Source organism: Salvia splendens, chromosome 4 (assembly GCF_004379255.2).
Source record: "Salvia splendens isolate huo1 chromosome 4, SspV2, whole genome shotgun sequence".
NCBI classification, from domain to species: Eukaryota; Viridiplantae; Streptophyta; class Magnoliopsida; order Lamiales; family Lamiaceae; genus Salvia; species Salvia splendens.
In genome coordinates, this window is record NC_056035.1 from 38470622 (window position 1) to 38482698 (window position 12077).

Genomic DNA, 12077 nt, shown 5'->3' on the forward strand with positions numbered 1-12077 from the left:
AACTTACTATAATATAAATAATAATCATCCCAAAAAAATATTATCTATATTTATTAAACATTACAATTACTTTGTAATGTATCTCATAATTTTAAAAAATAGACAATTTATTCAAAATCTTAGACTCCATACCATAAAAATGTATACTATCAATTGTTTTTTCTCTTTTAATAGTCCGTACTCCCTCCTCGAGCTCCACCTTGAGGAAGGCGCGTTAGTTTGCCATGAGACTGGCAGGAAGTTCCCAGTCAACAAAGGGATCCCTAATATGCTGCTACATGAAGACGAGGTCTGATTGCTGCCTTTAGTCGAATGTATGTCTTTGCGCGTTGCCAATGTCAGAATCTAAGGGCCAGTACAAACATGACAGATGATTTAAATGGTTTTGTTTGTGCTTGTTGAGAAATCTCAAATGAGTTCTTGTTAGGCCATCTGCAACGCTGCCTCATATCCGTCTGTTAACCGTCACTTAAATTACTATTCTTGGGTCCCACTGTACTTTTTACTCCATCTCTTAACTAAGGGACAGAACCTGCAACCATCCATCTCTTATCCGTCTCTTAACCATCTCTTAAATTACTATTCATTCATTTTCATTTTTTATTTTTATTTCCAACAAATTCAATTAATAAAAACACATTTCATTAAATAAAATAAATTTACAACATAAAATTCTTAAAAAAATCATAATTAAAAATCCTAAAAAATGAAAAATACATAATTTAATTTCTTCCTCTCACTCTCACTGAATTCAAAATCTTTAAAGCTCAAAGAAGCAGAAGAACGGCGATGATGTGCGTTTGCCGGTTGCCAAAATTTTGCCCAAATGTGCTCAATTAGATCATCTTGGAGTTGGGGGTGGGCGGTAGAGTCATGTGTCCTTGCTCGAATAGACAACAATTCTTGTATAGACGGATGCACTCTACTGCAAGGCGGACTACTTGCGGTAGAGCTTCCGGGGGGTTCAGGGTCGAACCAGTTTCCCGCCTCAGGTCCTTCGTCTTGGACAATCATGTTGTGCAAGATTATGCACGTATACATGATGTCGACCATACTCTCCATAAACCACGTACGAGCCGGGACATTGATAATGTTGAAGCGCACTTGGAGAACCCCGAACGCCCTCTCCACATCCTTGCGAGCAGCCTCATGCTTCTGCGCAAAAAGAGTCTGCTTTGCGTTCACATGCCTACTGCACGTCTTCACGAAGGTTGGCCACTTCGGGTAGATGTCGTGGCAAGATAGTACCCTATTTTATACCGCCGGTTGTTAGCGATGAAGTTGATGGCCGACGCTTTACCATCCAAAACTTCGGCGAAGAGGTCGGATTGGTAGAGCACGTTTTACGTCGTTGTTTGATCTGGGGACCCCGAAGTACGCATGCCAGATCCATAGCCGGTAGTCGGCAACGGCATCGAGTATAACGGTGGGGTAGGTGCCTTTGTGGCTGCTCGTGTACGACCCCCTCCACGCCACAGGGCAATTCTTCCATTGCCAGTGCATGCAATCGACGCTGCCGAGTATCCCAGGGAATCCGTGCACTTTTTCGTGAAGGTGGAGCAGAAACTGGCAATCTGTCGTGCTTGGCTTCCGGAGAAATTCGTCGGTGAAGGTTGCCAGGACGCCTTTGCAGAATTGGATCAAGCACATTCTCTCAATGCTTTCTCCAATGTGGAGGTATTCGTCGAACACATCCGCCGTTTGTCTAGTCGCAAGCTGACGGATTGCTGCAGTACATTTCTGCAGCGTCGTGTGGCTGGGACGGCCGACGGCGTCGAACCTTTCTTGGAAGAACTCTTCCCGGGCTACCAATGTATTTGCGATGTGGAGAAATAGCGGTTTCCGCATGTGGAAACGGCGACGGAAGTAGGTATCTCACCAAACCGGGTTATCGCAGAAGCAGTCGCGTACTAACCTTGCGGCAGCTTCCTCCCGGTTACGATGGATGAAGTCCGGGAGCGTCTTTGGGGAGTGCGGCTTCCTCCGCCTCCCGGCGTCGATCTTCTTCAAGTGATTCTTCCATTATTCGACGCATTTGCTCATATGGATCCATTAGATCGATTAACTTTGGGGGAAGAATAAAAGAGTTGATTTGAGATGAAAATTGGAGTGGAAAGAGAGATGATTTGAGAAGAATAGATGTGTATTTGTGTGTAAAATGAGGATGAAATAAGAGTATTTATAGAGTAAAAAAATTGGAAAAACGGTCAAAAAACGGTAATATTACCGTTTTCGAATTTTAATTTTAATTTTTTTATTAAATAAATCATTTTAAAAAAATGATTTAATAAAAAAATGATATATTGAGTCAGAGTGACGAAAGCCACTCGCGGGCCGGCGAGTGGGCGTCACGCATTGCGCCGGAGGGCGCCACGTCCCGCGCGCGCGTGGCGAGACAGCTCGTGGGCGGTCTCGGCGAGCCAGGCGCCTCGGTGGGCTGGGGACGAGACGGAACGCTGCAACGCGACCCACGCCCGTCTCGTCACGGAGGGACTGGATTCGAGCCACCCGCGTAACGCGTTGCGGGTGGCCTTAGCCTGCTTGTTTTCAGATTTTTCAGTAATACTTGAATTCCTTCCCTTTTTTTGTGGCATTCTAACTCAAATTGTTCAACCAAATTTGCTTTAAAAGCTTTAATCAAACAAAAAATATGTGATAGCTGTTGTATCAACAACATGAAAGGATGATGGCATTTTTCTTTACAAAGGAAACTCTTTGCACAAATGGTATGATCTTGAAAAAAGCATAGAAGATTATGAAAGCTTAACAATAAGGGAACATAAACAAGCAACAAAACTGGATTAGAAGAAAATGAGCCATTGATCTGGTCTTTGAGTTTCTTCACAAGCTAACTGTTCTCGGAGTTCAAAATAAACAACTTGCACACCTGGTCTCTTGATACAGACGCTCTTTGGTCTGCCATGGAGTTGAGAGCAATTGGTTGAAGCAGTTGCTCAGGAGGACTAGGTGATTTAGATGCTGGAGCAATGATATGCAAATTGAGATGTTAATATAATTATACCTTGCTTTAATCTTTGGCAATGACCAGTTTCTTGAGCAAGTATAGAGGTAGCAAAGCAAATGAATGAATGGATTTTGCGACGGATCTGCCAATAAATTGAGAGCCAGTTCTCAGCTATGGTTGCATAATTGCATTAGGTGAGAAAGAAGAAAATGTCCATATCTTCTCTTTAAAACATAAACCTTTCACTCAGAACATATAATGCCTTGTATTTTTAGTTTCTCAGATCAACTTTGTCACATATTTGTTTAGAAATCTTAGCAACTGTTTAAAGACTGCAGGCTGATGTATGTTGGCTTTCCTTGAGAATGCATCAACTTGTACTTGAATTTCTCAACTTTATACACTGGTGTCATTTCTATCTTCATCTTTTCAATTTATCAATTTATTCCAAATTTTTGACTTTGTATCAAATTTTTCTTGGAATTTCACTCCAACTGTTGAGTCGTGTCATGATGTATTAGAAGTAACCTATTATTTTAACAAAATCAATACAGATTGCAAAACCAACTGCTTAAAATGAAAAGTATAAATTGATAGGAAATAGAGTTGATAAACTCAAAGTTTGGAATAAATCTGATAAAACATAAAAATTGAATTACATTTAATGATTTACTCCAAAATATCTCATGAAATTAAAGTTACACCAAATATGACGACAACGAGTGTCCAGCACGACAAACACTGCGCGTGTGCCTATACCAAACACTCAACGGCCCCAATAAATACGATAACTGGATCCTAATTCAAAAACATTGCAAGCTGCCCCTCACAAAAGTGAACAATATCGTTTTCCACCCCAAAAAAAACCCTAGACTTTTCCCGTCAAAAACCCCAGTCAAAAATATTATCCTTTTTTTAATAATTATTTGTCCTTAATTTTCCTCTCCATCTACACTCTTTTGGACGCATCTGTCCGAATTCAACCCTACCCAAGAAACCCCTCTTTCTCTCTAACCCTCCTACTCTTAGGTTCTCACTCGTAGACTTGTGATTTATTCTGCTTTTTTCGTTTTTCGACATTTTTCATTTTCAAAGCAAGAAACTTGCAGGGTTTGCAAATGGAGGCGGGCAAGCTGAGCTCTGAAGTGAAGCTCGTTGAGGCTGCTGTGGTTAATACTCTTTTGGCTGCTCAAACTTGCCTTCTCATGCTGGTTATTACCTCTTCTTTATGCTCAATTTCTGTTTGATTTTAGTGTCCAAGACTGCAAATTTATTTGAGGGCTTTTGAGATTTTGACTTTTTTTTTAACTGGTTTGCTGCTTATGGTCTTGTTTGTTCTGAATTTGGTGGTTTTTTGGGGCTTACAGGCAGAAGTCCAACGTTATAACTGATGATTTGTGTTTAATATTGTGGTGTATTATGTTATGAAATAAGAATGATTTGTTAAGAGACTGTGTTGGAATACTGCTGCAATGGAGCTATGGAAACTTTGGATTTGATGTTGTTGAATCTTCATTGAACTTTTATGCCAATTGGGGAACTGCTTTGTTGTAGAATGTCTTACTTTTGCCACTTGGAATTAGTAGTATCATGTATGATTGGACATGACCACTTGCTTTGGTGGTTTTAAGTTGTGTAATACTAATAGCTTAGAGTTGGTAAATTTTTGGTTGCACAAACATATGTTTCCAACATAGGGTTTATATTATGTTAACTTTCCTTTCTATATCACACTTTTGACGGTTTGAATATAAATATTGATTCATTGAGGCCTGTTTTGAGTAAACTTGTGAGTAACCGATTAGAATTTGCTTATGAATATTAGCCATTTGGTTTTATGTAAGTATAGATGATTATTCCAACATGTGAAATCTAAAATTGCTGTAGAATTTTCTATTTAACTATTCATGGTATTAGTTGACCATCCAAATCTGTAGAAATTATAGTATTGTTTTGCTCTAAAGATACTATTTTGAGCCACTTTATTGTTTGGTTATTGTTGATATATTGCTTAGAACGTTCTGCCTTCGTCTTGCTTGCTTGTTCTGTATCATTGTTTTTTCGTTTATTCAGTCGGACTTGTCATGTTCTTTCCTGTTGTTGATGAAAAAAACTTTTAATGGTCCTAACAGACTAGCTCTTTGCTGAATGACGAACTACCAGCTTGGATAGGAAAACGGTAATGCTGAATTCTCTCTATCATGACACAACAATCTTAAATGAAACTAACAATTTTTTTGTTAGCAGCTTTCCGATGGAGGAGCTTCATAGAGTGAACAAGCCAGGACTTGAAAACAAAGATGGAAGCGATTCGGAGGATGATGATGAGGATGAAGATGAGGACAATGCCGAGCCTGATGATGATGCTGGTGATGAGGACTTTTCAGGCGGCGAAGAAGGCGGAGATGACGATGATGAAGGGGATCCTGAGGAGGACGCCGAGGCTAATGGTGACGGAGGAAGTGACGACGACGATGATGATGACGGGGACGATGACGATGAGGATGGGGACGATGATGAGGACGAGGAGGAAGACGAGGACGAGGAGGATCAACCACCTGCTAAGAAGAGGAAGTGATGAAGACCCTAGAGGTTTGTGTTTGGTTTGGTTGGGAAGTGTGTATTAGAATGAGGTTAATCTAGGGAATTTGACCATGGTTTGTGAGAATGGATTTTCATCATTAGACTTAGATGGAATGTAACATGCTCCCATGAGAATTCTGGATGTTATGGTGGCTAATGTGAGATCTCTGTTTAATCATTTAATTTTTATGCTTCAAACTTGATTATCTTGCTCATTTCAACTTTCATAGTACGATAAAGTGAGTTCAAGTTAACTTTTAAACTCACAGCAGAGCTTTCTTGTGGCTTCGATCAAATTGCTAAATGAACTTTATTTGGACTTGATCTCTATTGACTTTACAAACATAAATCTGTACAAATCTACAAGGAGCCGTTTGATTGCCACTATATCATAATTCATTTTTCCATTGAGTTTTAAAATTATATTATTAGATTGCCATTATATCATAATTCATTTTAGGATTGAGTTATAAATTATATTAGTTGATCATTTTAGGATTGAGTTATAAATTATATTAGTTGAAGATGTGTGACTATGACTAATTATCACATAATTATGTATGAAATTCAATCTTATGAACCAAACATAATATATATTTAATCCCGAGACATAATCTTGCAAACCAAACAGTCACATACTATTTGTCTATATTCCATCAAATGACTACTCATACCACTAAGTTGAAAAGAAATGGACCACTAAGCTAAAAAGAAAAAAATAAAGCTTCAAACAAATTCCTCAACTGCTCAAAAATCTTTTTCGCAGCCTTCATAGATATTTTCTTCAGAGTAAATTATTTAATGGAGTAAGACCATTTTCAACTGAAAATGTGATACTTCAAAAATATATATAGTCAAGATGGAAGATTTATTAACCATCAACAATGATAAGTAATGAAGGGAAAACTATGGTAAGTAATGAAGGAAAACTGGAGCATCTCCACAAGTATCTCAACACAGTGCCAAAAAGACAAACATCAAACTATTGTCGGTATTGGCCGACTAGAAAGTCGAAGCAGCTTGCCTCTACGTTTAATCCCAGACAGAAGACCTGAAACAAGAGAACAAAAGCCTTCTCATCTGGTGATCGAGCAATACCACAATGCGAAAAAGAGAAGGACAGGATAACAACAATGAGTCAAAATAGATCATACAGTCGATTAACATGATCAAGATCATAAAATCCTAGCAATTCAATAGTATGTTATAAATACAGATTAGGTCACTAATGATGGAAGACTAGGTAGTGAATTAGTCATGCTGGATGATGAAGAATGCTTGACAAGCGAATCAGTGCTTACCCAATACCTTAAGAAAGTTGAGCAATATTCTCAGATAAGAGACATTATTAGGCTGCAGCAAAATATTCTTAAATTCAAATTCCATTTGTAATATCATTTTCATCATATTTAAAGAAAACAGATACTACACATCAAGCTTATTAGTATATCTACCACTAACAAATCACATACTCAAATACTAGTCCATCTTTACAAAATATACTCAAAAAACACTTCCCAGAACACCCACAAGGAGTTCGAACTTTTAACAATCATACTTTGAACTCAGCATATCTTGTTACTCAAGTTTAAGACTTGGTGCGTGATTTAGTCATGTAAGATTATGAAAAATGTTTGACAGGCGAATTAGTGGTTACCCGATACCTCAAGAAAGTTGAGCAATATTCTCATATATGAGACATCATTAGTTTGCAGAAAACATTCTAGTTATCAAATTCCATTTAATATCATTACATTATACATTCAAAAAGAAGTAAAGAACCAAATATACATCAATCTTATTATTATATCTACCATTAACAAATGACAAGCTCAAATGCATCTTTACAAATATACTCGCAAAACACTTCCCCGAACTCCCAAAAGGTGTTCAATGACTCGATCTATTTTTTAAAAACAAGAGCTTTTTTTAATCTCTCTGAACTAATCTAACACAAGATTTAAGAAAAAAGTGATTACTAGCATATCATAAGACAATTAAACATGTAGAATTCCAAATCAACTGCAACATGAATAACAAGCTATAGGACATAGTATGCTACTACTATACATGACATCAAATTCAAGATGCATATTTTATCAAGAGAAGTTCAAAAATGGAGCCAAAAGCTATCAACTTTACAACAAAACAAATGTATATCACTTCGAAATGACACTAAAATCAGCCGATCAAAACAACCAACCAAAACAAAAGGCATAGTAAAATTATTATAGTATTCGAGAAGTGCAATTCACTTACTAAGACGGCAGCATTCCAGCACGAAAAATAGCAAACTTGGACTTAACAGAATCCGAGTATTCAATTCCATTTTCCTTCAAGAATTCCGTGATGATCCCCTTAACTTTCTCAGGCTCCACGCTCTCACACTCAATCTCATACATATCCCCAAATTCGTAGCTAACTTGATCAATCTCCAGCTCCACCCCTTTCCACTCAAACACATTCCTCACATTCTTAAATCCCCCCAAACTCACATAGCTCTCAATCCCAAACTCCTCCTTCACCCTCCGCAAAACCCTAGAATCGACATCCTTCAGCTTTTGGGGATTCTCCGAGCACGCCTTCCCGATCGAGTAGTCCACCTCTTCCTCGTCCTCCTCCACGCGGCTGACGCCGTTGGCTAGCACGGCGTTGGCCTTGAGCGTGACGAAGCATTTGGGGCGGTCGGGCTCCTCGTGGAAGCGGAGGCGGAGGACGGCTCTGCGGGAGCTCAGCTCGGCGGCGGATCCGTCGTAGAAGGTGTTGTGCTGGTGGTGGGTGGCGGCGTGGAATGGGGAGAGCGCGGCGAGGAGCTTCTGGTGGGCGGATTTGTTGGGCAATCGGAGCTTCACTTCGACTTCCATTAGTAATCGAGAAATGGAAGCCGTGATTGATGATTTTGTTGGATGGTTTAGAGGCCGATGCGGTGGGATTTGGAGGTGGGGTCGACGGCGGAGCGATCGAAGTGGTGGAGGAGGGAGGAGGCAGTGGTGGCGGAGGAGGATGAAGCGGTGGCGGCGGCGCGTTGTTTGCGGGCTTCTTCGAGTTCTTCTTTGTCTTCCACTTTCACTTCGATTTTTGTAGGTTTTCGCCTCAGCATCTCTCGATTTCTTGCTCTTTGCTTTTCGAAGTGGAATCCCAACACGTATTTGCTTTAAATACAAATCAATTATTTGTTCCATATTTTGATTTATTTTTCATTGGTATAAAAAGCTTCAAAATTAACGACATTCAAAGTCCAATGGATTATTAAATTCGCAATTGATTTTCGATTATCAAATTTTTAAATTTTGATCTGGTCTTGGTTGTTTTGGTTCGGTCTCGGATGTTGGACTTGCTAAAACTTGAATGTGACAGATATGCTGAAGAGCATTTGCTGTGGGTTCAAGATCATCTGAGATCAAATCATATCTATGGATACAATCGGCCTCAAATGTATTAGTTAAAAGTAGGAGGCACATTGGAAGACACTCATGGCTGCCTGCCTGTGTCCCAAATAGATTCAACCTTCAAGAAATTAGAGCAAGAATCATATTTTCTGCTAATGAGATCAAGGTTTGATTGAAACTAAAACCACTGATTCCCTCAGACAGGGTAGGGTGGCTGGGAAGTGAAAAATATACTCCATTTAATTACTACCAAGTTTCTAAACACAGACTCAGACTATAGGACCCTAATCATGACAAATGAAGAGATAGCAAAACAGGGAACACAATGAATGATGAAAAAACTTTAAGAACAAATGAACCATTCTTTAGCAGGTAAACTTCCAGGACTCAGATGAGCTATTGCTCCATAGTACAATTAGCAGGGTCTGAACCATTACAATAAACAAGTGCAGCAGCAAAGTAAATGATTTTGTTATCACAGAAATAAGCATATGGCCAGAAAGATCATTACTTGACATTTTAACACATCAAAGGCTATTTTTTTGGTGCTGTCTTTATGGAGGATTGCTTTTATTTTCAGCATAGCATAAAACACTAAGAAGTTCAGCAGTAAGTTAGAGAGGATTGAAGACACGTTAATGTGCATTTATTGCAGATCCAATAATCCTATGGAGAATAAGCAAGAATGTCTCATGTGGTGTTGGTCTATTCCACGAGAGCCGATGTTCAACAGAAAATACCAAGCAAATGCTAGTATCTTTACATTACAAGTGGATATTTGTTGTTCCAGTAGCAGTTAATATTTACACACACTGACACACACAACAGGAAGCATTCATAATATATACTCCATGGAAATAGATTCTTCACTTCACCACAAATGCTACAGGCATAGAAGTGATGAATAACAGAAACATGCTTCATAAATCTCAGATAGAAGCATCATGCTCACTCAGGTACCCAAGAGAGACAGGAACGGAGTTTCATGCAAAAATCAAATTTAAACTATACAAAAAATGAACAAACTTCATCAATCTACAACAGGTGTCCCTTCCAGCCTTGAAGCATTTGAGACCACTCATGCATTGATGCATAGCTCTTTCCTATCCCATGGTATCCAGGAGAGACAATTTCGAGGTACATGAAGGAAACCAAAATACAGTACCAAATTCAAATTATATTCAAACTAAACAAATGTTTCCCTTGATGATCTAAGGAACAAAAAGCATTTAGATTATTGATCCACCTTTCTAGGCACACACATTTAGGAACTTCACGTTTCTAACATTTGGTCTTTGAATGTTATACGTAGTAGTAAATAACAATAACATACAATTCAATCTTTCATGTCCATTATTCAATGAACATGACAAAATTGTCAACTTACAAAATTAATCCACCAATCAAGCACCAAACAAAGCTTATGAATACTTCTAGTTGAAAAAATGGCCTTGAGAAATAGGAATACCTAAACCAAAAGAAACCACCCACGCCTTCCTTATTGCTCAGTCTCCTATTGAGGCGCACCAGGCGGCAGTAACCGGCTTGCCTTCTTGGGCAGCTTCTCCAGCACCGGCCTCACATCTCCTTCCTCCGACTTCCCAAACAACTGCTTCCTCAAAACCTCATGCAAGAGTCCAAACAACTCCTTCTTCAATGCCTCAAATGCTAAATCCAGCCGCTCCAACTGCTCCATCGCATTCTCATTGTACATGAAAAGCCCATAATACAGATCAAAACTATCACCGGATGTATTCTCCACCAAATCCAACAATGTTTCATATCCTTTTGTGTTGATCGGCGTGCTCTCCAACTGCAGCTTCTCGAGTATCCTCCCCGTCGTGTGTGTGATGAACTGCGTCCCAGCAGCGTACTTATCATGCTCCTCGCAGCTCATCTCCACCATCCTACACCCCTCATTCCTGAAAATGTCCAGGAAATTCTCAACCCTAGCCTGGCGCGAATCCTCACCCCCAATTCTCACCTTATCAAACACAAACGGCAAATTCTGCCAACTGTGCTTCCCACTCTCTGGTCCAAACATCGGGTGCGTGCAGAGAATATCGAAATGAGGCGGGAGAACTTGGAGGAAAATGTTTTTGGGGAATTCCTTGACGGACAAAACGTCAACAAATAGAGTATTCCGTCTCAGGCGCTGGAGCGGCAGCGATCGGAGCACGGATTCCGTCGAGATGATGGAGGTGCAGATCACCATGACGTCAGGGTGCAGCTCGCAGAGATCGTGCGGATCAGAGACGAAAGCGGCGCCGATCGATTCGGCAGCCAAGAGGTAATTAGAGCGTGAGTGCGCGTAGACTATGTGGCCTTGGCGGACGAACGCCTTGGCGAGGAATTGGCCGAAGTTTCCGAACCCTATGATGGCGATTTTGAGCCTGGTGGACTGGTTCAAGCGCATGACGAGGCGCGCCTCCAAGTCGTAGGGCTGCGCGGCGTCGATTGCGCGGACGCGGAGGCTGCGGCGGCGGGAATGGTGGTGCTGGCGGCGGTGGTGGTGGTGCTGTAGAGGCGAGAAGAGGTGGACATGTCGGTGGAGGAGGCGCGAGGTTCCGGCGATTGCGCATTGCGCGGCGGGAGTTGACTGGATTGCTATGGACGAAATCATTGGTGGTGATTTGTAGCGTTAGTTTCAATGTTTGAATAAGGAATGCAAGGCGAGAGTGAAATGTGGTGCCGGCGCAAGGGCGGGGAGGTGCAAGGCGGCGGAGGCGCTTCGATTTAGCTGCGGCGACTTGTTTGACAGTTGGGGCTAAGATTTATTCAGTTCAATTCAGCGTTGAATTTTGGTGGTGGGCCCGCTTAGTTGTTGATTTCATTTATAATTTTTTTTTTCTTTTTTTTTTGTTCAGTTCAATTCAGCGTTTCAATGTTATAATTACTGTTTCTGCTCTTAATCGTCGCTGTGAAACTCCTCAATAATCAAATATAATGTGTTACTTATACTGATATACACGTAATTTAAAATTCTTATTTGGCTTCTTTTTTTATAAATATATTTAACACTATTAAAATATGTAATTCACTTTATTAGTAAAACTAAGTATCTTTTACTAAACTTTTTTCAGTTATTTATATTAAAATGTGAATGGAATCAAAATGAGTCATTATATCACGAAGTGAGC

The 12077-nt window shown here is 40.0% G+C and overlaps 3 protein-coding genes across 6 annotated transcripts; 1 reads left to right on the forward strand and 2 right to left on the reverse strand.

The window, feature by feature from the left end:
* Positions 1-3849: 3849 nt before the first annotated feature.
* LOC121801301 (mitotic apparatus protein p62-like) lies at positions 3850-5731 on the forward strand. 2 transcript variants are annotated; one of them, XM_042200768.1, is made up of 4 exons: positions 3850-3994; positions 4075-4176; positions 5098-5144; positions 5213-5731. In XM_042200768.1, the coding sequence occupies exons 2-4, from the start codon at positions 4084-4086 to the stop codon at positions 5541-5543; spliced, it is 471 nt and encodes a 156-aa protein (XP_042056702.1). In that variant the 5' UTR covers positions 3850-3994; positions 4075-4083; the 3' UTR covers positions 5544-5731. The 2 variants fall into 2 exon arrangements, with proteins under 2 accessions (XP_042056702.1, XP_042056701.1); XM_042200767.1 differs by having other exon boundaries at positions 3905-4176.
* A 632-nt stretch (positions 5732-6363) lies between these two features.
* LOC121799917 (triphosphate tunnel metalloenzyme 3-like) lies at positions 6364-8714 on the reverse strand. Of its 3 annotated transcripts, none has more exons than XM_042199433.1 (3): positions 7808-8714; positions 6857-6901; positions 6364-6599 (listed from the first exon to the last, which is right to left on the reverse strand). In XM_042199433.1, the coding sequence occupies exons 1-2, from the start codon at positions 8410-8412 to the stop codon at positions 6880-6882; spliced, it is 627 nt and encodes a 208-aa protein (XP_042055367.1). In that variant the 5' UTR covers positions 8413-8714; the 3' UTR covers positions 6364-6599; positions 6857-6879. The 3 variants fall into 3 exon arrangements, with proteins under 3 accessions (XP_042055367.1, XP_042055366.1, XP_042055369.1); XM_042199432.1 differs by having other exon boundaries at positions 6850-6901; XM_042199435.1 differs by lacking the exon at positions 6857-6901 and having other exon boundaries at positions 7808-8709.
* Positions 8715-9421: 707 nt separating this feature from the next.
* On the reverse strand, positions 9422-11672 carry LOC121799916 (arogenate dehydrogenase 2, chloroplastic-like). The gene is made up of 2 exons (XM_042199431.1): positions 10406-11672; positions 9422-10040 (listed from the first exon to the last, which is right to left on the reverse strand). The coding sequence occupies exon 1, from the start codon at positions 11558-11560 to the stop codon at positions 10451-10453; it is 1110 nt and encodes a 369-aa protein (XP_042055365.1). The 5' UTR covers positions 11561-11672; the 3' UTR covers positions 9422-10040; positions 10406-10450.
* Positions 11673-12077: the final 405 nt, after the last annotated feature.